Source organism: Lagopus leucura, unplaced genomic scaffold (genome assembly GCF_019238085.1).
Source record: "Lagopus leucura isolate 7727_CA_CO unplaced genomic scaffold, USGS_WTPT01 Super-Scaffold_73, whole genome shotgun sequence".
NCBI lineage: Eukaryota > Metazoa > Chordata > Aves > Galliformes > Phasianidae > Lagopus > Lagopus leucura.
Window position 1 is genome coordinate 85,524,306 of NW_024962252.1, and position 25,771 is coordinate 85,550,076.

A 25,771-nucleotide genomic window follows, 5' to 3' on the forward strand; every position below is an offset into this window, starting at 1 on the left:
CGTGTCTGCTCCCTCCCTGCCGCCGGCGCCCGCCAACATGGCCGCAGCGGCGCCGCCGGACCCCCGGCTGCTCCTGGCCGTGCTGCTGCTCCTGCCGCCGCCGGGCCCACTCTGCGCCGCCGGGCCCGAGCTGAGCCGCCGCTTCACCGAGCGCAAGCGCTGCGCCGACCCCGAGTGCAGCAGTGAGTGCCCTGCGGGGCGGTGCGGGCGGCGGGGGGCCCTTCTTTTCCTTCGCGCTGGGCAGAAAAACGCACCCGCGGGGCGGTCGGCGCTTCTGGGAGTGCCGGGCGGTGCGGGTCCGGTCGCCCACGGGATGCGTGTCGATGTCGAGTTCCGGCGGAGGGCTCTCCGTTCTGTCAGCCCGCGTGGGGTCGAGGGTTGGCGTGGGGACGGGGCAGAGCCGCTCCGAGTGGGACGCGTTCCGTACCGCGCCGCGGGCGCCGGCGCTGGCCGAGCTCGTCCTCCGCGGCAAGTTTCAGAGCACATCGGCTCTTTTTCTTCTGTGCTCTCCGGGTATTTTATACGCTTTGGATAGCGTGAGCCTTATTCGCTACGAGGCGAGTTTCAGCCCGTCTTATTTAATATTAATAATTAGCCTCGTAGAGCTCTTCTCAGATTAATTCTGAAGTGTTTTATCAAGCACTCCATCGGTGAGCTTACGTTTTATCTCCGATCTGATATTTTCTGTTACATCTTCATCTCTCGACCTGAGATTCACCCCTGTGAGCGTGGCGAGATCTTATTTTCTGCCAATTAGGCAAGGCTCCTGTCATAAGACTGTTTTTTTTTTTTAATTGTTATTATTTTAAGTAATACTCTTTCTATTTTCTCTATACAGAGCTAATGTGCCGAGGGAAAGCAATGAAGGATTTTCAAGGTCCAGACTGTCGTTTTGTAAATTTTAAGAAAGGAGAAACAATATACGTGTATTACAAACTAATAGGAATGTCAACTGAACTTTGGGCTGGAAGTGTAAGTGCTGCAAAGCATTTGTTCTCTTGCTTTTCTTGATATTTTCCTGCCGTAATGTTTTGTTTGTTTTTCTTTGTACAAGAAAACTCAAGTTTTTCACCTGGAAACACAGTGTGATGAATGCCATTTGATCTCGAGGCTGATGTGAAATGGACTGCATTTGCATCAAACTCAAGGCATGCTAACATGGGATTAAAAACTGTTTCTTTTAGAAAGATTTTTTTGTGTTGAAGGACTTGCATTGCAGCACTGGAACTGGTGGCTCATGAGCTACCTAGAAGCTAAACTTCCCATCTCATCTAGCTAGACTTAAGCCTGCACTTGTGTTTACCCATGAGGAGGTGTCATTCTGCCCTTAGTGTGATCTTGCTAAAGATTGTCCCTTAAATGTGTCTTAATGTTGTTCCTCTTCTTAGTATTCTGCTGCCAGCCAGTTTGTCTTTTTTTTTTTTTTTTAAGCTACATGTGGAATTAAAGGGAAAAAAGTAATAAAATTAAGAGGAATTATGGTAAATTGGACTTTAAGAGGTCTGTGTCTGTCATTCAGCTTTAGTGGCTCATTGTAGCAGCTTGCAGAATAGTGACCGTATCTGAGTTGTCATTTTCTTTGGGCAATCTGAGCAGGTAGCAGTAAAGGGAAAGGAGTATTCATGGAGCAAGCCCTTCTCTAGGTGTGAGCTTAGAGTTATTTTAAAAAATGAATAAAGCACAACCACCTAGAAACTCCTCTGGGATTTAATGCTGTGCGTGTTATTTGTCTGGTAGAAGCAGAGCTGTGATACCCGAGAGGAGGAGTTGTTTTTGTGGGCTTCCACTGAAAATCTGGAAGGTTGTTTATTCCATCTCCATGTTACCCCCTGCCCTTGCTTCTCCCACACCTTTTTCTTGTGTCTGAACTGTTTATTTCCACCTCGCTCCTTGCTCTGCTGTCCAGAGAAGGCAGCTGCTTGTCACTATGGTGCACGCTGGTGGAAGCCACGCCTGGCCGTGTGCTGAGGGCCTGGTGGTTTGGTGATGAGCAGGATGCGTGGCTTTCTCTGACCTGCTCAGGCTGGGTGTGGACAGGCAAGCTCTCAGCAGGAGCTGAATCCAATTAGAACAATATAGAAGTGAAAAGAAAGCTGCAGCACGCAGTTAAAGAAAAATTCATAATTGTATCGTGCTGGTAATTCCCTTCTGACATGTACTGGGCCATAAATAATCTGGCTAATTAGATGGTGCGGGTTTGCAGAGCTGCCAGTTCCTAAGATGAGGAGTGGTAACGTGGGGCCAACTGTGCATCTCCTACTGACAAGGTGTAGTCCAGACTGTAAGATCAAACAGCAGCTTTAAGGTAATTGCTGTGTTAATGTGCAGTTCAACCCTGTTCACCGACTGGCAGCTCATGCCAGGTGTGTCTCCAAGTTAGAAGGGGTTTCTCCTCCCCATGTTTAACAAGAAAAAGCTGAAGTTGGCAGGTCCAGAGGAATGGTGAAACTCCAATCGTTTACTGTCATTTTTAATTGTGTTACATGCTTTTCTGCGTTTCTTATAATGATCACGGGCTAATTCAGTCTCTTTTTCTCATTTCTCTGGTTGTTCTGCTGGCTGATGCTCAGCTGGTAATAGAGCAACTAGCTTGCAAATGCTGTGGAGGGACCAGAGGTGCCTCCCCATGCACATTCAGCAGGGAACTGGCACATCTAACCCTGCTGCTGACCCTGCAGTCGTGCACTTGTGGGTTGTGCTGTGGTTTCTCTCATGCACCATGACTTCTTATGCCAGCTTTTGCAGCTTGATTTTGGTGACCAGCCATGTCTCTTGTGTGCAGTTTTGGAGCTAAGGGGAGGCTCTTGCTGGCTAATTAAAATCAGGCTACCTAGTGGGCTCTGCGTTCAAACAAATTCCTTCTGCCACAGCCTGTTTAGTGTCTCGCTGCGTGAGCTCGTGTCATTTGATCACATGTGTTTACCCTACTGACTTCTTCCCTTTGCTGGAATTTTAGAGGAAATGATTTATTAGAATCGAATAGAAACTATGAATTCAAGAGACAGCTTTCACTTTGTGACCTTCAGATGGAGGCAGAGGTTAGGAGAATGTGTGCGTGGGAAGTTTGGATTACTGCATGCTGGGGTTTGTTTCAAATGAGTTAGAAATACGGACTATAGTCCTGGAGCTGTTTTTGAGGAGCCATGAGAATTACAGCACCATTTCTGACCTGAAGGGAGATGATCCCTTAAGGAAGGATTCACTAAGGGTGAACAGTCTGTATCAGTTGGGTTTGGGCTTTATTTGCCTTTGCAAAATTCACTCCACCCTTTTCAAGCTGTTGTTGATCTTTTGCCCTGTGCTGGCAAACATGTTGTAATGTAACAAAATAGAGCCTTTATTTTATGATCTCAGCCTTGTATGCTTTATTTTTTGCAGAATTTCCATTGAGTTCAGTACTCTTCATGTGAAAAATTTCTGAAACTCAGCTGTAGTATATATTCTGCACGTGACATGGCAGGCAGCTTTTGGCACTAGTACAGCAAAGCCAAACACTAGGGCAGTATTCCACAAACATTATTTATTTGTAATTTTATATTATGAATTTCATGAATAACTCAGTTCTAAGAAAATACGTGAGGTTTTCCCATAACCAGAAGGTGGAGCATATCTGGTGCTGTCACTGCCCCACGCACACATCCTGCTCCACAGCTATCCTCCTCTTTAGTGTTCACATCTCACTGTTTACAGTGTTGTGTTTTGCAATGTAGATTTTTCTCCTGTGCAGCTCACCTGCACTCTGCCCTCAGCTTTAACAGGGTCCAGAGCACCAAAGCTATGTAGGTAATTCAAAACTGATCCTTTTTAGCAAGACATTACAGCAAAGACACTTCAAGTTCTTGCTGCAAAAGGCTATTTCATCTTATGGCAAAGGTTTTTTTTTTTTTGCTCTGATTCAATGTTGAGAAAACTATTTCTGGCCTTATGTTACAAGATATAGACTTTGCTGTGGATCATGCTCCTCCCAATCTCATGCATAAGGTAGCAGAATGGGAAGGTGGGATAAATTTAGATTTCAGATAAGCCAGGAAAACGTGTCTCTCAGGTCCTAGAGGACGAGGGAATTTATTCCCATCATCTGTATTCCTTGATGTTGCCAGCATTCAGAATGGGCCGACCATATCTGCTTCCTTCTTTTGGCAGTTTGGAGTACTTGTGATGTCAGTGCTGTAGAGTTTTAAGATTGAAAAACCTTTGAACTCCTGTTTTTCCAACTAACTGTTGTCTTGTGGAGGTAATCAGTGTGTGGGGCTGGCTTTTTGGTCAGCAGTATTTGCTGAAGCTGCTGGTGTCACACGTGGGTGTTGGAGGGGACAGATGCTGTATGCATTGCTGCATGATTTTGTCCCCCCAGAGCGTTTTATCTGGGAAGGGAGTGAAATTGTCTTTTAAAGCAGTCTGAAGGGTGCATCTCCCTTCTTTACTTGGTGTTCCCAATGCCTTTTCTCTATCATGTCTGTGTAGAATGAGGAGTGTTTCCTTCACTTGCACAATGGAGCATTATTTTCCTGTACAAGACTGGACCTGCAGGGAGAGGAACAGATAAAATTTGGGGCATGCAGATCCTGTATGGTTCTTAAACCACATAAATGGCAAACTGGGTCACTGCAGAGGAGTTGTATGGTCAGCAGCTAGGATTACACCAAATGAGTTTCAAATTGTGATGTCTAATTATAATGGTAGTCACTGAGATTAGTCTGTAAGAGGGCTACTTTGAAGCTTTTGCTTTCAAGAAAGGTCATTTAAAACTGAAATACAAGTTCATGGAGAGAAATAAGTCAGGTTAGAATAAAACTGTACTATGCAGCACAAGGACAAAAGCCTGCATCTTTTCTGTAAGAGCATAACTGGTTGTCTCTGTGGTGTGTTCACAAAATAAGTTGTGCCTATGGGGATGTAACAGATCTGTCTTTTTCCCTGTCTCTAACTTAGCAGTCAAAACTATGGATGAGAGGTTTTGAGTGGGAAATAGCTAACGAAGGAAATCCTGCTATGTACCAGTACTTACCTTGCTTGCATAGTTTAAAAAAATGTTGATAAGTGTTATCTTCCGGGTACGATTTTTCTCTCTGCCTTGATAGATTCAGAAGATTTCAGTCCAGTTGAGCCTGTTTCAGTAATATCAGTGTAGCAATACTTGCCTGCATATTCCTACCTATTTTAACGCAGTTGCTTTCCTTTTTTTTTTCCTTTTTGATTTGATTTTTAACTGTCTGCACTTCCCAAAGCAATGCCATGCAAATTGGTAATTGTCTTCTTCCTCCTACAACAACAAAAATGGACAAAACAAAAAACCAAGAAATGACCAACACTTTTCTCTCTTGCAGATTTTTGGCCTCCAGGAACCCTGTACCTTTCTGGGTGTGTCCACTGGGCACTAATTGCCCAAACTATCTAATCTGTGTAGCGATAATATGCTTTTAATATTGGCTTCTTGACAGCTGTTGTCAGGGCTCTCGAGCAAGCAGTACGGTATTGATCTTATCCTGTTAGTGATAAGGGAGTTTCATGTCTTCTGCTATTTGCATTGGCGTAGCATGTTGCCTGTCTTTAAAACAGCCATCTGTAACCAGTTGTTGCTCAGTGCAGATCGACAATGACGTTGCAGAAGGGGGCATATTTTCCATACAGGTTTTAAAATAGACTGTGGTATTACCTCAGGGGCAGTTTTGAGCTTTCCTAACATCCACTTCTTGCCTTGAACTTCAAAGTGAGTATATTTACTGAAATATTGACTACTGAGGTTTACATTCATGCACAGAGGCACTCTTCTGCTTACTAATTGAAAACATTCCTGGTGCAAATATGGTGCTGATGGGAGAGCATAGGATAGCAGTTAAAGCACGTGTGAGCCACAGTGCTTGGGTTTCACTCCCAACTCTGCTAATTCTATATATTGGTCTTTAAAACACAAGCCATAAAACTTAGCGACTTCACAAAACTATGGTGAAATGTGAGCATAAAATCAATGGCAACTATTGTATAAACAAGGTATTGCTAACCTTTTTCTTCTAGTCACGGTGTTAATTTTCATCTAGAAATACTTGAGAATGAGATTGACGCTTTTGTTACAGTGTCTGTAATTAGGATTTTAACAGTCATATGATTTCAGAAGCTTTTTTTTTTTTTTTTACACCACTTTTTGTTTGCTTGCTTTTGTTTTCCTGCAGATTGGAAGTGATTTTGGATATTTTCCAAAGGATTTACTTGAAATAAATCATAATTATACCAATGAGGAGCTAGAGTTACCAACAGAAGTAAGTCTTATATGTTGTTATTGCTTTTTTAGTTGGGCTTTTTACTGTTTCCTACGTCAGCATTCAATAAAATCACTGAGAAGGAGGATGGGAAGTGCCAGCAATCCTCAGTTACTCTTTTTTTTTCAGTAAGCAGCTAAGTAAGTATGTTCAAGCATGTGTTGGGAGGTGGAATGTTTGTATAGATATGCATCTGCAATCAGCAGCTCAAATTCTGGGCTTTGATGTTTCACTTCTTGAATAATGATGCTTTGTTAAAATAAAATTTGTTTTGGTTGAGTTCTAGAAATGCTGCTGGCTGGCACGCATAAGTTGTTTGCTGTGTATTCAGAACTGTTTATTTTCCCAACTGCAGAAGTTTGAAAGTGCTATCAGGAGCAAGCAAAACCCATTGTGCTGTTGGTCTTTTGGTTTTAGAATTGATCCTTCAAAGCTTACGCAAATGACACTCAGTCACAGTAGTAACAGCTGGTAACTGCAGAACTACTGCTACAGATGCAGCTTCAGAACCTGATTAATTGTATTCAGTGGCTCGTGCTGCAGTTTATTATTTCAAAAACTGTGTGGCAGGCAGCTCCTGCTTGGAGGGCTCAGTCGGTTGAAGAGAAACCAGCTAATAAAGCTTGGGACAGTGACATTTGCTTTCTTCTGCTTAGTAGCAGTCAGCAATAGAATTGTTCTGAATTCTTTTTAATTAATGTGATGATTAAATCAAAACACTGTTGAGTCCATTGCTGGCTTCTCTTTTGTTCTTTAATAGAAGGTCTTGGAAGAGATCAAGCCATTTTCTTTTTATGTAAGTTTTTATGAGTCCTTTGGCAAAAGTTCAACTGATTTGAAAGAGTTTAGGAATTCTGCATGATTAATAACGTTACTGCTGTATCTGTGTATTTCTGTAGCTGAACAAGAGGGTTGGGTCTCATCATTGTAAAATGCAAAATAAATAAGTAATTATGACTACATACTGTTCTTCGTTTCAGGAAACAGACTTTGTTTGCTTTCAAGACGGAAGAGATGATTTTGATAACTATAATGTGGATGAACTTTTGAAGTCATCGGAAGAGACGATAGCAAATGAAAGGGATGCTGAATCAAGTGATCCAGGGACAAAACCAGCTGAAAGAACTGAAAGAGATAAAGAGGAGGGAAAGGTTGATGCAGTAGTGTTCCATGATGCTTTGGAGACAGACAATCTCGAACTAACAGGACTTGAAGACAAGGAAGCCCTTGCCATGATGGAGGAGGCAGACAGTTCTCTTAAAGAAGGAACTGAAAATGCTGAGATAAACCCCACTGTTAATAGTCATGAAGAAATCTCTCAGGGAGAACAAATTGCACATGAGCACTTACAAGGAATGTTAAGTGAGAATCTAAAAGGGCTAGAAAGTGAAAATACCAAAAACTCTAGTATTCCTCAGGGTGAAACTAGTCAACTTGACAAAGAGAGTGAAGAAATCAATGCCTATACGCTTTTAGACAGAGAGCTCTCTGTGAACTTGAAAACAAAATTTGGCTCAACTGCTGATGCTGTTGTATCAGATGATGAAGTGACTCGCCTCGTTACATCAGTGGAAAATGATTTTAATGAAGATTTAAGCATTAATGCTCATGATGCAGAGGAGGAGTCAGACTTCGTAGATCAGTTTGAAGAAATTCCCTTGCTGTCATTTATGACAGAAGAAGAAAGCATATCCCTAGTGGATTCAGAAGCTGATGAAAGCAATGGCTTTGAGTCAAAACATCATAAACTTGATGAATATGCAAATGGTGCTACAGAGCTACACAACCAAAGAGACAATGAGGAAGAACGTGATTCAGATGCATTAATTACCGAGGATGCCTTCAGTGAGAATGAGAAGTTGGGCAGTAGTGTAAATATGGACAAGTTTGAATCCGAACAAACAAAGGAGAAGCGGGATGAAGCGATGCCAGTCAGCAAGAGAGAAGCACCAACAGCAACTCAACTTGATGGTCTCTCCAAACAGCTCATTAGAAGAGAACCTGTAGGTGCAAGTGACACAGATTCAAAAGAAAAAACAAACAAAACTGAACAGTTTGAAGAGCAGCTCGTGACTGATGAAATGGTGTTGCATCCTGAAGAGCTGAAGAGTACAGTTGTGCCTGATCCTCGTGTTTTGCCTGGTCCAGGAGATGGTCTGAAGTTCAAATCTTTTGTTGAAAGTAAGCAAGATGCTTTAAGTCCACCTGCTGGTGATGTGAACCAAAGTCCAGAAGGAGTGCCACTTGCTGAAATAGAGAAGGAAGAGGAAAAGTTTGAGGGTGACACCTTGAAGGAGAGCTCTGAAAGTAATTTTAAGCACAGAAAGTTATGGGAGAAAATGAAGGAGAAAGAAAAAGCTAAGTATGAGCCTTCTGGTGATGTTCCAGCAAAACCAGTGGAAGATGTACAAAATGCATCTTGGAGTGATGCAGGAGATACTGACCTTCTAAAAGACAAACTGGAGCAAGGAATGCCTGCGGTGGAAAAAGAAATCCTGAGACAGGAAGAAGATTTGAAACAAACAGAGGAGGCTGATCGTGAAGATCAAAAGCCCATCTCTGTTAAGAAAGAACCAGAAATAGAGAGGGGAAACATGAAAGAAACCTCTGCAAATGAGGGAGACCCAAGCCACGGAGGAACTGCTGAACGACCCAGGCCATGGGAAAACGAGACTGAGTATTCAGAGGCAGATGTGAAAGAAGAGCTTTCAAGAAATCTTGGCAAGATGACAGTATTTGAAGAAAGTATTGAGAAAAGTTCCCCTGAAGAAAAATCAAAAAGTGCTACACAGAATACTAATGCAGAGAATTCTGCACAGCAAGGAGCTGTTCATACTGATAATGAAGACTCGGACAGAAATCTTGGCACAAGTTCTGCTAGAGAAAAAGCCCCATGGCTAGAATTGCAGTCTGAAGAGCCAGATGCTGAAGAAGACCCTGACTTGAAGCAAGAGGAAGAACTACTGGAAGATGAGAACGCTGCAAGTGCAAAGCTGTTGCAAGCAAGGTTTGCAAATGTTCAGGGTAACGCTCAGACAACTAGAAGTACAAATCCTGACTTAGGAGTACTGAGCGAAGCTCTTTCAGGAACTGCAAATCCTACTTATGAAACAGCAGAGGAAACAAACTCATTTTCTGAGGAGACTAAAAAAATAAGCAAGCTGCAGGATGCACATGAGGCTGGAAACAAAGAGGTTGATGAACTGGTGAGTGAAGATACCAAATTAGATGAGATTGAACGTGCCATGGGAGACAACAAAGAGTCTTCTGAAGCTGAGGACCCATCAGCTGTGGAAGAATATATTTTCAAATCTCCTGACAGAAAGGACAGCAATGACTTGAACCAAAGGAAAGACCATCTCCCAGAGGGCATTTCACTGGGAGACTCAAAAGAGATTCAAAATTCAAAGGATACAAGAAACACCCACCAACATTCTGCACATTTCCCCAGCCCTGCTGACATGTCAGCAGCCACAAATGACACTGTAACAGACTACAGTGAGTCTGTGAAGCGACTCACAATAACAAGAGATTTCCTTGATGAAAAGCGTGTGATACGCCTACAGAAGTACCTTGGGCTCCAAAATGTGATTAGGATTGAAGCCATGTTTCAGGACATGAAGATAGAGATGGAGCTTGCTCGAAAGGCAAGCCAGGACAATGAAGAAATAGAAAAAGCTTTGGACCAGATACTTAAGTCTTCAGACTCAAGCATTATGGATGTTGTAGGAAAAGTCCTGGATTCCAGAGTGGCAGAAAATCAAGAGGAGGTGGTAAAAGAAATGGATTTGTATGATGAAGAAAGTGCACTGATGGACGATATTCAAGAATTAATATACTCTTTAAGAAGTAAATACTCATCTGCTAGTGAGAGTGTCCCACTTGCTTCTTTTCTACAACAGGAAGAAGATGAGCTGCATGCTCAAGGTAGGGTATCAGAACGCATGTATATGGAGAGTTTGAGAGAGCTTTCTGTTCTGCATAAGAAGACCAAAAAGAAAAATAAATCATTGTTAACTGGCTTGGCATTTAAATTGATAAAGTGGAAGTAAAACTATATCCTAAACAGCACTGTGTACTCTAAAAAAGCTTTAAGAGGGTGAGGGAGCAGAATTGGAAGAGGCCCTACAGAATCTGCTGGTGTTTTCCTTTATTTTTAATGCATATTTTTGCTGTTGTTCTGGATAGGAAATCCTGTGAGAAAACAGTGCATTCAGTGTGCCTGTTCTTGTGGGCCAGCTTCTGTGTAAGAGAGGGGGATTGGAGGATGAACATGGCTAGGAGGAGATGTTGAACTCCTCTTTCAAGAAGTTATGGATTCACATACTCTAATGCGTTGAATTTGCTAGAATGCTTGGAGCAGTCTTTTCTGAACTAGCTACCCTATTATGGGACGTGCAGTGACTAATGCAAATTTCAGGCACTAAATCTATGTGCCTAAATCTCGGGTGTTCCTACCGTCTTGTTTTTGTCCACGTTCATAAAAGTGTGTGTATAAACATAAATACTGAACAAACTGGTCTTTCGGTGGGATTAGAACCAGTCCTTGAGTCTGTTATAGTCTTGCTATTATCTAATTAATATGTAAGGTGGTAAGATGTGCTCTTAGCAAGATTCCTTTCACAGCAATAAATATTCAATATGTGGTTTCTTATAAAGTCCCATCAAAACCAGTAAAAATATCTCACTGTGTGGTCAGTGGTTGATTCTCTGCATAAATTCCAGAGAGACATTTAATTAGACACCACTGAAACTCGTATAAGTTCAAGTATAGTATAAGTTCTCGTATAAGTTCAAAAAGTATCAAGAAAGCTTTGTCAATGCAGTATTTCTCTGGAGACAGCTGCCAGCAAGCACTACACATCACTTCAATGCTTAAATTCTTGTCTTTCTGTCACAGGTGCTGCAAAAGAAGCTGAATATGACACAGCTCCTGTCAGAAACCTACATGGCATTGATGAGAGCAGTCAGAAGTTTCAGCAGCTTGAGGACAAGAGGCCATTTCTTCCTATAGAAGAGGAGGAGGAAGCAGCTGTTAATATTCCACCTGAGGATGAGGAAGCCACCTTCTCAGATGACAGGGAAGCTGCAGATGGGTACAACAGTGAAAGAGAATTGCTGCTGGCTGATTCCTTTGAGGCAGCTGGTGCAGGAGAGAGTGCCGAGGGAGATAGTGCTCCAGGTAACCTTCTGAATTCGGTTGTTTTGTTATTTTGCTCCTAAAGAGGAGTGAATTGGCTGAATAGTTCTTTGAGGGATATTGCAGGGGTTTTCACTGATGTTTTCATTGAATGTCGGTGTAAGCCTGGTAGTTTTTACTAATCGCTGACATCCCCTCTAGTGGTACTGTTGTGTAACTGCTGCTTGCCTTGGTAAAGATTTTTCTGCTGTATTTTTGCTCTTTAGAAACAAGAAGAGTAATGTTCTCTTGTGAGCACCGTAATTGGAGCTCAGTGCTGGGGCTGGTGGGCTGTGTCAGGGTGGCAGCAGATATGAGAGCAGCAATGACTGGCAGCCCAGGTTTTCTCCACTTGCGGAAGGGATTGGTGATTTGGCCATTGGGCTGTAGAACCACGATCTTGTCTTGCTCTTTTAAATCCATGACTTGGAAAGATTTGACTTGAGTCTGCCGTGGGGGAGAAATCGGCCCTTCTGGAGCGTGTGCCAAGCAGGGATCCTGCTGCTGTCGCCTTCTCTCGCTCTGTTTTGCTGTGGGCCGCTTGCTGTGCTCAGCTCGGCTTTGCTGCTCTGCATTCAGCTCTGGTTCCACTTTGAGGCTTTGCCGAGCACTAACATAAAACGCAGGCACACCTCGCTTAGCCTTCGTACCTCGTGAGGTACCGTGCCACCCCGCGACCGAGCAGCTTCTGAGCGAAACCTGCCTATAAAGATCCCTAGCGATGTTTAAACGGCTGGTGGGGTTGAGCGCTCAGCCGTTCTGCTGTGTTTCAGACCGCGCTCCGGACGTCTCGCCCTCCGTCCCTCCAGACTCCAGCACCGTGCCGCCAGGAGGCGGCGCCTCAGGGGAAGCGCCGAGCGGGGCGACGCGCCGTTTGCTGCGCCAGGTGAGTGGCGGGCCGGCGGCGGCGGCGCGCGGCGATGACGTAGCGCGGGGCGGGGGGCAGCGCCGGGCTGACGTGTGCCTGCGAGTCGGCCGGCGCCGCCATGGAGCCGGCGGGCGGCGCCGAGCCCCCGGCACAACGGCTGCTGCAGGTGGGGGCGCGCCGCGCCGGGCGGCTGGCCGGTGGGCCGTTAGCGGGTGGGCGGCTGCGTCGGGCGGCGCGCGGAGCCTCAGCCCTCCTCCTCGGGACGGGCGGCTCCGAGGGGGGATCCCGCAGCGCGGCTGGGGGCCGCTCGTGGCGCCTGACAGCTGCGGCAGGGCGCCGGTCGTGGGTCTCGGGGCCGCGCCGAACTGCTGTCGGCTGCGGTACGCGCACGACGCGGAGAGCCGTGCTGGCCGGTGGCAGCCCTCGCTCAGGGCCTCTGGGGAAAGGCGTATCACGAGATAGATGGCATATGACCCTGTGACAAGGGTGAGCGGCAATTACAGAGCTGTTGGCGCCGCTTTCTTAATAATGCCCGGCTGCAAAGTTGTATTTTTTCCCCTGTTTTTCTGGCCTCGCGGCTGTGTGTGGAAAGGGATCGGATGGCTGCCGGTGCTTTGTAACGAGATGTGTGTGTGGCTGTGTGTTCTTCGCTAGCAGGTGGGGTTGCCGGCTGTCTTTAAAACGCTCTCACTTCTGAGCAGAAACACAAGCGCCGAGCTGCCGTGTGGTTTTCTTCCTCTTCGGTTTTCGGTTTCATACAGAAGAATTGCGGGAAAGCTCTAGATGCTTCTCAGGCTCTGCGAGAGGCACAGAAACGTTTGTCAGACTGCTCGCTTTACTTGTCAGCCCTTTACTGCGTGCTTAACAGAAACGTATTCACTGCTGTCTGTGTTGTTGGCTTTCAGCTGGCTGCCACCCTGCCTGAGGATATCCGTCCTGGGCCTGATTTCCACGGGCTTCCATGGGAGCCTGTCATTGTCACTGCCTTAGTGGGGATGGCCACACTTGCTATCGTTTTCTGGAGAACCTGCCTTTCGGTGAGTGTACCTCGTGCTTGTGAGCCTGCTGATACTTCAGGGACTGTTGTTTGTGGCACCAAACTGTTTTGGCGTTGGGGATGTCAAAGCAGTAGGTTTTTCCATGTAGAGAGTTAGTTTCAGTTAAATGCTGAGCTTCGTTACTAAAATTTGTAATTTTTTTATTAACTAAGATGGTGTTCCTTTTATGCTATGTATTGAAGATTTCCTTGTAAGTGATGGCTTCCAAATCAAAATAGCAGAATGCAGTATAAACCTAAAAGGTTGAGGAAAGAAAAGATCACCATAGCTCTGGTGTGAGAAGCCTTCCATATACTCGAGCCCATTGCTGGCGGTCTGCAAAACAAGCAGTTAATACTCCTTCATATTGCCCATGCTTGCATATTGCACCATGCTTAGAAACCAAAAAACCTGATAGTAATTTTCACCACAGAGCCCCTTCCATGCTCTGCTCCTCACTCTGTGTTCTGCTGCTCTTTCATGCACAGATAACCTTCTGTGAAAGATAAATGCCATCAGTAGCTCTCAGGTGTACCACTGTATCTCTGAGGGTGAAAATTGCTTAGGACTGTTTATTTTATAGATATCCTTTTCAATGATATGCATTGGAAGTCTGTGAAATACTTCATCTTTGCTTAACAACCAAATATTATCTGAAACAAAATTGCTAATTCTTTTTTCCTCACTTGAGTTCTGATATCTAATACACTAGATCAGTCTCAACTCCCCAATACTGTTGTGCTTTAACAGCACAAAAAAGAAATCTTCTGAGTTCCTGTATTGGTGTTTTGAAATGAGCAATTGCTGTGAAAACAGAGGATCGAAGTGAGGTGCGTGCTTTTTTATGTTAGCAAATTCATGGTTGTTCTTTGCAAAGCGGTTTAATTTTCTTTATTCCTCATGGGATGCAGCCACTTACTGTTATCCTTTTAGTGTCTGAGTAAACAGATACTTGCTTAGGCTCTAGGACAGTCGTTAGCCTAGAAGCTTTTATTAGAAAACAGCTTAAGCCTGTTTGTAGTGTTATTCAACTCCAGTTGGCAGGAAGGGATGTACTTTCCATGTGCTGCTTTAATCTGTGTATACATGGCAACTTGCTTCCATAGGAAATATTAACGTCTCTATTACTTATGACTACTTTCTTTTTTCTTCTATAGGTGAAGAGTAGAATGTATCAAGGTGAGTTTCTCTGTGCTTTTTGGTGTGCTTCCTACTGAGGCACTTAAAAGTTTGGAAAGTTGTTTCAGAGAACCAAGTGTTAATCTTCAGTTCCTTTCAAGGAGAGCACTGAGTTCAGGGTTATGGAGTCAGCTGGGCTGGGAGATGTTGCTTACCTGAGTGAGGATTTTGAATATGCTTTGAGTTAAGAGAAACAATGTGATCCACACCTGTGGATTAAAGAACAGGCAAGGGAAAGCTCAGTGTGGTTCAACATAAGTGTGATCCCTGGGTTAACTGGTACAATGGGAGAATGTTTGGTTTTCAGACTTGCAGTGAATTTTCCTTTCCTTGGTGCTTCTCTTGTCGTTTAGAGGGTTGCAGGGAGCCCAAAACCGGCTGCTGTGCAGTTAGGAAGGGCTTCCTACATGCAATCTAAATATGCATGTAGTTTGAAGTGTGTGCAATTGACGTGTATTCAGTAGAAAAAGAATTTAAAGTGGGGCAATTTGTATTTGAATACAAAATGAAAATATGAAAGAACTGTCTTCACACTAACTCTGCCGTGTTTCCTCACCACAAACCATACTGCTTACTTGTCAGTATTCAAACCATACTGCTTACTTGTCAGTATTCTGTAGTTTCATTTCAGTTATACTGCAGTTTTCTTTCATACAGTTCATGTGGGTTGGTGAGATGAAAAAGTCTGTCTTAGATCTGTAAGGAGATTTCTGGGCTGAAAAAAAGATGTTTTTGGAGAGGGGAAAAATTGTACTGCTGGTACAGAAATTACTTAGCAGCCTTCTCCAAAAGAATGAAGAACATAGGTCTAACTTTTTTTCCTCAAAATATTTTCTCGTATGATACTACACAGTAACTGCTAAAGCTAAGAACAAATGCATGCTTTTCAAGCACGATGAAATGAATGTCACTAAAAATCTTTATACGAATAGAAGAACATTAGCGGTGATAAAAATGCATTGAAAGATCTTATTTTCTGGATTCCAGTTGTAACCTATTACTCGTTGTTTGTCACTGCAATTAACTTGAAGATCAGTTTAATTGGGCATTCCTGCCCTTAAAGTGTTGGAAAGCATTTTGTACCTCAGCAGCCCCTTGTTGCCCTCCTCTCCTGCAGGCAGAAGGGCTGAGGATCCTCTCTGCCAGGAGCCCCCGTGTGGGAGAGGAGAGGAGGGAGGAGCAGCAATTGCCATCACAGTGTGTAGGATGTGGTTGGAGCAACCAGTGCTTCTTGTTTGTGCTGCAGACTTTGCTGTGCAGCACGTGGGGCTTGTGGTGCTCAAATAAAGTAATGCTAATTGGACAATTCTTTAATTCATTGCACTTCAGTTATTTTTTTGCAGTGATGTAGAATGTATCCTAAAGGTTGGTTGGAGAGAAACAAAGTATGTGTCTAAACAACTGCTGCTTGATCACAGCCATTTCAGGTGTCCAGAAATAGTGTCTGTTAGGAAGCCATGCAGCTCCTTGAGCATACTGAAGTTCTTTCAGAGCTTTCATCCCATTACTTTTGCTGACCTTTTGCAGTTTTCAGCATTACAGAAACAGGTTGTTGTTCAGGGAAGGCAGCTGCATCTCCTTGACTATCAGAGCAGCAGTCTGAGACGTCTTCAGCATTCTGACTGTCAATTCTTTTGAAGTAGCTCCTCTGTGTGTCGCCAGCACCTCACTCTGCTTAGCTGTGCTGTTTGTGAGCAGCTCCCAGCAAGCAGATGCAAGAGCTGAATGATTTGCATCAGTGTTTAACAAGCTTTACTGTCTTGTTTTCAGTCCTAACTTTAAATGAAAGCTGGAAGTGCTCAGATTCCTGCAGAATGAGCTGATTAGGAGGAAGTGGACAACTCTCCTGGTCTGTGCTGTAGTCCTTTCTTACAAATGCTCCCTGAACTGATAGCTCTGATTTTGTTGGTTTTTTTTTTTTTCCAGTATGTGAAGTACAATTACTGTAAGCTTCCTTTTTCTTTCTAGTGACTGAAAAGCAACTGGCTGAGAAGATTCAAAACCTCCTACAAGAAAAAACAGAAATGTTAGACAAGTTTTCAGAATGCGATGAAAAGGTATCATTCTAGGTTCTTGTCCCCTTGCTTGCTGATTTTGTTATTGGTTTAATGGCACAGTCAGTGCAATGGCTAGTGTATTTTTGTTTTCCATTCTTACTGAATATTGTGTTGAAATGTTCTCAATTCGGTTGGTTGTTTTCATGCTTAGATAAAGCAAGCAAAGGAATCGATGAAAGTGGCCCAAGAACAAAAAAGCATTCTCTCAGATGAAATTGCAGGGCTTAAGGTAAGGAGCAGTCAATAGTCTACATTTGTACTGACACCAGAAATGTTCATGAAATGACTTGCTTTAGTTGATCTTATACTCTTTTTTTGTAGGACACAGTCAAAGGGCTAGAAGAAACAAATCATCAGCTAGATGACAAAATAAAGAGTCTGTGCACAATGCTTGACACAGAGAGAAAACAGAATGCGAAGAAGCAGAAAAAAGTAAGAGCAGTCACACCTGTCTTGCACTGTCCTTACCTTAAGTGTGCCCTACAAACTGCTCACAGTCTGTTGGTTAACAGATAGAGGTAGAGAAAATAAGATAAACCACCTCAGAAAGACCTGGAATTAAACTTTGGGTTCATTCCAAGTTCAAGGGGGAGATTTGCTCGTCTTTTTTCTTACAAGATTTTTATCAATTTCTGTGGTTGTGCTTTCACACATAAACGGATTTTGAGCCAAAGCCAGGAAGTTCCATAACAGTATGGGCTGAAGTTTTTAGGTTGGTAAGAGAGGTTTCCTTGTGCTCAGAGGAAACGTGTAATTCTGTAACAAATGTGAGAATCTCTAAGCTGCCCCTAATTTGCATCCAGAGGTGGTACTTAAAAAACAAAACAAAACCAAACCACACACTATTTTTTTCTTCCCTTTTTCAAAGTTTGATTTGCTGTAATAAGTTCCAACATGTTCTTTGGTGTTTTGATCAAAGGTTGTTGCTAATGGCAGCAACACGTGGTACTTCCATTCTGGGCTGTGTAGATCTAAAGGGAGCTTTCCCTGCCATGCACAGCCTGAGTCAGAGGGGAAAGCTGGTTCTGATGTGCACTGTGTTTCTGTTCCTTGCTTCACTGAGAAGGCAGCACTGCGTTGCTTCTAGTCTGATGGTTGCTCTGAATGGAAATGCGTTGGTGCTCTGATTTTCCATTTCTGCTTCTAAAATGCACAGATTACAGTAATAATAAACTCAGGCTCAGCTCCCTACTAGATCAATAGAGCTCACTGTTCTTCTTTTTCTTACTTAGCTTTCTGAAACCCAGAAGTCCTTGGAGAAGTTTGAAGAGGCTTTCAGTATGCATTCTGCAGAGCTGTCAGAGGTAAAGCATTATCTGAGTCCTTCTGACAGTCACAGGTGTCAGTTCTGTACCAGGAAAACTCTTACCTAGAACCTGATAGAAAATGCTAGCTTGACAGATTTCAGCTGTCTGTGCGTGCATGCCTTCTTTTCTGTTAGCAGGTAATACCTAGCTCTTACTCCCTTACAGTGTTTTTTTTATGCCTCTTTTTGTTTCAGGTGCAGATAGCCCTTAATGAATCTAAATTAAGTGAAGAAAAGGTGAAAGCAGAGCTTCAGCATGTGCAAGAAGAGAATGCTAGGCTGAAAAAGAGCAAAGAGCAAGTAGGTTCTGCCCAGGGGAGGCAACATTGTTTCTCCTTTGAGTTAAACACTAGCACTTTACTCCTAGTTTTCTTGAGTATATCTTCACAGTGTCTTTGTTTTCTTAACAGCAGAATCTCACATTTCATGTTAAGATTAAATTTAAACCCCTTGGGCCCCACGAGCAGTTTGTGCAAACAAGCCACACATCTCCATTATGCCAGTTCCATTCATTCGATTTTTGTCAGTAATTGATCAGAAGGTTTGTACTAATCTGATGGTCGCTGTGTGATCAAGAAATTGCTACTTGGGATCAGGGCTGAAGGATGTTATAGCAAAGAGTTGCCAAAAATCAATTCCGAAGCAAAGTTAATGCAGATCCCCTTTAGCCCTGAAATGCCATGACAGTGCTTCTGTGGGCAGTATCTCTGCGGGCAGTATCTCTGTTTTCATTCTCCGTATGTGACACAAATGCTGATCTAAGAAATGTGGTGATGCAGTTATCTCTGAGCTGCAGTTAACTCCTGATATCCTGATGTGTAGGAGTGTTTGTTTCTGATGTTGAAATATTAGAGAAGGCGTCAAGTTTGTAAAATCACCTCGTCGTGTAACTTGCAGAAAGATTTTAAGCATCCAGCTCTGCCAGCAGACCGGCAGCGTGTGTCATAAGCATTAAGTTTGCACTTCATCTGTGGCCTGTGATGATCAGATCTCTGAGGAGGTGGTAGTGAAACAGACTTCTGTTACACATTCTAAAAATAAACCAAAAAACTGTCTTGCTTCTGTGTTTCATACAGCTGCTAAAAGAAGCTGAAGGTTGGAGTGAGAGGCACACTGAGCTCACTGAGCAGATCAAACTGTATCGGAAGTCTCAGAAGGACATAGAAGAAGCACTTGCCTACAAAGAAAACGAAATTGAAGTAGGTTCTTTGTAACAAGCTTTAAACATTGCTCGTTGTAAAATACTTCAGTATACTTTACAAAACGCAGAGCAGTCCTCCTTCAGTGATCCTTTGATTTCTGTACTAGGTTTTAACTAACTGCATTATGCAGCTGAAGCAACTTGACACAGATTCAGCATCTGAAGCCAAGAAGGACGGTGAAGGGCTCGAATGGAGCACAAGAGACGATCTGGCCAATGGAGAGTTGCCAGGTACAGTAGTCCGACCTGCTGGCTGGGGCACGTAGCAGCTAAAGCACATCAGGTGATTTATACATCTCATGGGGGGAACGAGGAGAACAGTGCGTGTAGCTGCTTGTGCTGCAAGAGTTGATCTTCAGACAACACAAAGTACTGAATGGCCAAATGCTTAAAAGGTCCATAATTGTTTTTAGTTTGCTGTTCAGGTGTGTTGTAGATGTAACGAAGGTTCTAAAGATAACTGTATAGAAGCTAGCAATTAAGACCATTCTGAAAGCTAAAATCTCTGCCTTGTTGTGCTACATTTATGTTAATACAAGTTTTTAGTCAAGAATCCTAGTTATCTCAGGATCCATTTAGGTAATGGTGTCTTTTAATCTGAAAGACTGAAACAGAAGTTGGCAAAACTATTTAGGAAGTATATCTTCCGTGATGTTGGACAGGTTCACAATGTCTGTGATTCTGGGGCACTCTGTTGTGTCTCTGATTCCCTCCTTCCAGCCTCCTGAGTTTTTCTAATCCTACAATGTAATTAGGATGAAAATTCTCATGGCTTGAATTTCACAAACTGTGTCCAGTAACAGACACTGTTCACACTAATGTTATACTGGTGGCTAGAAAGAAAAGCTGCACGGAGCAATCTTCTGGAATGCTTTTTGGAGTAATTCTACAAGTTCCCTTATGCTCGGGGGTGAATTACTATTGTGTCTTGTTTCCTACACAACTCCCTGCCTTTTTTTCTTTGGACCTATCTGCCATTGAAAGGTGGGGAATGTTACCTTTAACAGCTGTAGAGTCCAGGGAATTGGGATTAAGAAACAGCGAAAACAAATGTATTTTTCTCTTCTAGATAATGAGAAGATGAAGACTCAGATTAAGCAGATGATGGATGCCTCCAGGGTATGCTACACAAGAGGACGAATAAATGGAGTTTCATTACTGCTATGCCTGAGATTGTAAACTTTCTGCTGACTTTTTTTTTTTTCCAGGTAAAAACTATGTTATCCCTAGTTGAAGAAGACAGAAATTCTCTGCAGTCCAAGCTGAGTGATGAAGTGGCAGCAAGACATGAGCTGGAGGGTGGGTAGACTTAGTAAAAAATTGCTTAGAATGAAATTCTGTTTATGATTTTCAAAGAAACAGATCACTTAAGGTGCATAACAGTTCCAGTTGCAAATTCCTCACTTACCTTTGCTTCTCCAACAGAGCAAATAAAAAAATTAGAACACGACTCCTCCTCACTGCAGTCAGCCAAAGCTCGACTGGAAAATGAATGTAAAACACTACAGCAGAAAGTGGAGATTCTTGGTGAACTTTACCAGCAGAAAGAAATGGCACTTCAGAAGTAAGCCTTCAATCACTCTTCCACGAGATAACTAAACTGTTTGAGTTCATGTTGATAGCTGAGGTGAATGAATCACTAGCACTAAAGAACTACTTGTGTATCTGTATTCATTTGTCATTCATGTATTGCTTTGTTTTCTTACTGAGATATCTGTAATACAATCTCAGTTTAGTGGGGAAAACATTCAGGGATGTTTTCAGCTAGATGCTATAAGACTGAGGTTCTGATGGCGAAGCAATTGAAAGATGTAAGGCTCAGGTGTGTGTTGTTGGAGGAAACAGAACTGGGAGAATCTCAATAGTTGAGGTTCTGCAGTACCTCAGCGCCAAAGCTTCTGATCTTATAACCTCAGGATCCAGATGTAATAAACACATACTGGAGAGGAAAAGGAGAGCCCAGCTTTCAAGAAGAGAAGCTGTCCTCTCTAACTGAGGGATTTATATTCCATCCAAAACTTGTAGGAAGTGAGACTGCCTGTTACTGTGTTGATTGATTTGAGTTTAGGGCTACCCGTATATTTTTTTTTCTGGGAAGCTGTTTGCACATGTGAGTTGAACTGTGCATTAGGAGTAGTTCACTTGTGAGTAGTTCTGTGGCTTCACTGCTGTGGGATAGCTCTTGTAAGAGAGGAAGACATTAGGAACTTTCTCAGTACTTGTAGAGAAATGTCAAAAACCATACAGTTAGTGAAATATAAGGTTAAAAAGGGTGTGAAAAATTATTGCATAGTAGACATAGGATGGTGAAATACTCTGTTTTTTACTCTGTTTGGTTTTGTTTTTTCCCTGTGTAGAAAACTAACTCAAGAAGAGTATGAGCGCCAGGAGAAGGAGCAGAAGTTGTCTGCTGCAGATGAAAAGGCCGTGCTGGCTATCGAGGAAGTGAAAGTTTACAAGTAACTTTGGTTTCTGAAAGCTGTTGTTTTTCTTTATTTCAGCTACTGAAGAAAACTCACTTAATTTTCCTCTTTCCCCTCCCTTTCTTTTTATAAAGGCAGAGGATTCAAGATATGGAAGAGGAATTGCTAAAAACAGAGAGATCTTATAAAAACCAGGTACATTAGCTGCCAATTACTGCATCATTCTAATGCTCTGTAATGAGTTCTTGGAAACCAAGTTGTTGGAAGAAAAAAATTAATATACTTATTCTCTTCTTAAGATTGCTGCTCATGAGAAAAAAGCACACGACAACTGGGTAAGAGTGTTCTTCCCTTTTTGATACGAACATTTTGTATTTGGCTTTGGGCTGGTGCAGTTAATACAGCTGGCAAAATTTTCCTTGGCAGCTTATTGCCCGCTCTGCTGAGAGAGCTCTGGCTGAAGAGAAAAGAGAAGCGGCCAACCTGAGACAGAAGTGAGTACAGTACAGGCTGGTTTTATTGCTCTGGGATCATTTCTTAGGCAAGGAGGAGCTAACATTCTGCAAGGTGCATGGTCAGCTGGTTTCTGTACAACATGGGAGAAGGAGAGGTCGGTTTGACCTCCTTGAATACCTTGTGGTGCACATATGAATAAGAACTTTAAGCTTTTAACTTGTTTTGATGGTTAGAAATAGGATTACTTGGTAAAAGCTCAAACATTTTACTATATATATATATATATATATATATATATATATATAAAAAATATTTGAGAGTCATTATACATTATAAGTTAAAAAACTATTTGTTAAATTTAGATTAATGGAAGTGAACCAAAAAACCATCATGCTTCAAAGACCTCTAATTGTAAAGCCAACCCCAGGCAGACCTGATCGCCAGGTCCCACCACGACGAAGTAAGTGCTCCTGTTTCTCCCAAAACTCTGGTCTTAGAATCAGCTTATTCTTTAAAACAAACAAACAAACAAAAAACAGCTATGATATAGTAATAAAATTGGTGTGATTTACTTTTCTTTGTTGATTTTTCTTCCTTGATGTAGTGCCCTTAAGTAGAGATGGTTCTTTTGGTCCATCTCCTGTGAGCGGAGGAAATCCATCACCCACACAGATGATGGAAGTTCCCAGTAGGCCCCTTTCTGCTCCTCAGAGGGAAGGATCAAGAGCTGAATTTGGTAAGGAGAGAGGGTTCCTTTCTGTCACGCCTACCTTACATGCTGCAAAGAATGCTAAGGTCTGATTTTGATTCTAGGGGTCGTGTAAGTATTGATACCTGCTTTGTTAACTCACAAATGGATTTATTTTAATTTAAAGTAGCTCGGGTACGTGTTGATTAGAATCTCTGGTGTTGTTTCTCTTAAGGTACAGTGGTAGACGGCCCCCCTGCTCCACGGAGGCCACCAGAGCTCCCTGGAAGGATGTCCGTTCCTGGTAAGTTATGTGGCCTGCCCCCATTTGCACAGTCTACTCAATCTTTCAGTTCAGAAATGGAACCTGAAGAACCACATTCCTTTTCCAAAAGCATGACTGAGACTTGCCTTTGTGGCTCTCTCTGCAGATCTTGGGCCTGCTGTAGCATCCCTGATCAGCAGTGGGCCGAGAACCTCCTCTCCTGCCACAGCAAAGGATAGGGCGGTAAGCTGCAAAAGAAACAACCTTCAGGAAACATTTCTAATACACGATTCACTGTACTTCTGCTGCTGCTTTAACTGTGTCATGTTCTGTCTTGTCTATGTCCTGTCACTACTTTATTTGATGTCTGCCCCTTTCCCCAAAAAAAGCAGCCCTCTCCCAAAGAGCCTGAAGCCCCCTGTGTAACCACTGATTCACCTTCATCTATTGAACCAGCTACAGTGAGTATTCAGAGGCTGAACATGGTGGTGCACTGCTTTCGTGGAGAATAACAGGCTTGGTGTTCTGAACTGCTCAGTAACAAAACACTGCTAAACTAACTGAAGGCTGACACTTCTGTCTCAAAGGTTTCTCTAATGATGAACACCTCCTGGCTGTGGTTTGTTTGTTTTAAATGGAGTTAATGAAATTAGACCTTTCTCTTAAGGGCTGCAGGGAAACACTTCATTTCAGAGTGACAATGATAATCTTAAGCACTCTTACTTGTGTGTTTAACTGCATTCCATATTTAATGTTGGGTGCCAGGCCCTACACCAAAGGGGTATCCACCTGGGATGCTTCACAAGAGTGATCACTCTCCAGCTAAAGCTGTACTTGGAAAATTAGTCATCTGAGAAGATGCACAAACTGTTCACTCCTAGGTAGTGCACACAGTGTTCTGGTTGAGGGGATGATGATGCAACACACCTCCTTGTGTTCTACTCAGTTAATGAGTTTTGGGATGTCTTTCCCCCCCACCCCCCCTCAATCTCTTGGCCTGTGGTGAGTGGTTGCGGTGCTCAGCGGTGTCGGTATTCCTCGGGTAGTGACTAACATGCTGGAATATTAACCTCATCTCACACAGGTTAACGTTGGTCCCAAAGGCCCACCTTCTTTTCCTGGGACGCCCGTCATGACCTCTCCAGTGATGGGACCTTTGCCTCCACCACCTGTTAACTATGGTCCACCACCAGCTCCTTTTCCTGGACACTACGGGCCTGGGCCTCGACCTCTCCCTGTGCCCCTAGGTACAGTTGCATTGCCTTGTGCTCAAACGGAACTTTTCCCCACTGAGCTCCTCAGAAGTGTACCGTAGAACTGGGAATGCCATCGGGTAGCACCAGTTTCCCCATGCTTCATGAGGTTTAGCTGTCTTGCTCCAAATGTTTGGATGAGTGAGTGTCTCCCCAAGTCTCCATCCCGCCAAGGTGCTCTTCCTTGATTAGGCTGTAACAGAAACCAGCAGCCAACAGGCACTAGGATAGAATTAACGACTGCTGCAGTCTTGCATGTGGCAGTGACCTACCCCAGAGCCGCTCCAACGAATGCAGAGATGAAGAACGAGTCAGGTTCAAGTAAAATTTAACTCCGCCTTCTCCTTTCCTTCCAGTTTGTGGTGCTCCCTTACCACCGCCAGCTGCAAGAGATTTCTTACCTGGCCCACCCTTAGGAATAAGAGATCTGCCTCCCGGCCCCCTGCCGCCCTTCCCGGATCCCAGAAGCTACAGACGTGGGCCCCCTCATTTCCGACCCCCGGCTCCTCCTGGCCCACGCGATTTTCCACCAGGCCCGCCGCTACCCCCGCCTGCCTCCAGGGACTACGCACCTTCTCGGAGCAGAGACTTGCCTGCAGCAGGACCCAGGGACTGCCCTGCACCGCCACCGGCGGCCTCGAAAGACTACACACAGCCTCCTGTGCAGAAGCCCTAACTGCAGCCTCCGGTTGGTCAGCAGCTCAGTGGAACGGCCTCCCGTGCACTTCCTGCATGCTGCAGAAGCGGTGGCTGGTTCTCTAGTTGAAGCCATTTGTTTCATTTCAGTCTCAGTTTTTTCAGGAGTAATTTTTATCCGGTCGCTGCAAACATTTATGATCACCTTAAACTCATCCATCCTCTTGGGCTGCAAGAACCTTTTTGTGATGGACTTGAATCTACTCGAAACGTGCAATAGAACGGAAATACCTGTGTGGCTAGTTTTAATTAAATGTAGCCTTTGTTACCAGTTGGTGAATGAATTAATTTCTTGAAAAATGTAAATCAAATCATTTCCTGTGGAAATAATTTTTAAGTAAAATGCCATCTTACCTGCCTTCTCCATCACATCATTAAGCTGCAGTTGTTGTAGGCCAGGAGTTTACATGAGGACTGTGAGGTGTGGTTTTATTTTTCTTTTTTAAAAAAAAAAAAACCAAACTGTCTGGTCAGAGATCAGAAGCACAAATGACACTGTATTCAAAGGAAAGTTATAATAAAAAGCAAAATTCCTTTTGCTAAACCCTGAAGGCTTTGGTTCAGTGCCATTTTTTTGTTCAGAAAGAACGTTGGTTTAGTAATTTAACCAGAGAATGCTGCAGCTACGACCAAGTTGAAGAACCGAGTCAAAGCTGAGTAACTGCAGATGTCACAAGGTTTAGGATTGAATGAGTAACATGCCAGACTAGTCCAGCATAAGGCTGACCTGCTTCCTGCACCAAGGGATGCTGAGGGCAGGAGGGAGCTGGAAGCTGTATGGAGGCCCTGAGCTCTTGGGCTCTGTGGTCACACAGCCAGTACAGACATAAAGGATAGGGCTCCAGAACTTAAGATGTAACAACCACCTCCAACACTGACTTGCAGCACTGGGCTGGGGAGTCAGTT

General features: G+C 43.5%; 1 protein-coding gene across 3 annotated transcripts; it reads left to right on the forward strand.

Annotated features, from left to right (window-relative positions):
* The first annotated feature begins 37 nt into the window (after positions 1 to 37).
* MIA3 (MIA SH3 domain ER export factor 3) lies at positions 38 to 25,416 on the forward strand. 3 transcript variants are annotated; one of them, XM_042895207.1, is made up of 29 exons: positions 38 to 182; positions 839 to 972; positions 6,171 to 6,257; positions 7,238 to 10,184; positions 11,158 to 11,439; positions 12,210 to 12,322; positions 13,210 to 13,341; positions 14,499 to 14,520; positions 16,489 to 16,577; positions 16,729 to 16,806; positions 16,899 to 17,009; positions 17,810 to 17,881; positions 18,079 to 18,183; positions 18,960 to 19,082; positions 19,192 to 19,315; positions 20,154 to 20,203; positions 20,293 to 20,383; positions 20,510 to 20,648; positions 21,442 to 21,543; positions 21,642 to 21,702; positions 21,807 to 21,842; positions 21,934 to 22,001; positions 22,326 to 22,423; positions 22,568 to 22,699; positions 22,887 to 22,955; positions 23,083 to 23,159; positions 23,306 to 23,377; positions 24,001 to 24,163; positions 24,526 to 25,416. In XM_042895207.1, exons 1-29 carry the CDS (start codon positions 38 to 40, stop codon positions 24,843 to 24,845), a joined length of 6,042 nt encoding a protein of 2,013 aa, XP_042751141.1. In that variant the 3' UTR covers positions 24,846 to 25,416. The 3 variants fall into 3 exon arrangements, with proteins under 3 accessions (XP_042751141.1, XP_042751142.1, XP_042751143.1); XM_042895208.1 differs by having other exon boundaries at positions 23,309 to 23,377; XM_042895209.1 differs by lacking the exon at positions 23,306 to 23,377.
* The last annotated feature ends 355 nt before the right edge of the window (positions 25,417 to 25,771 follow it).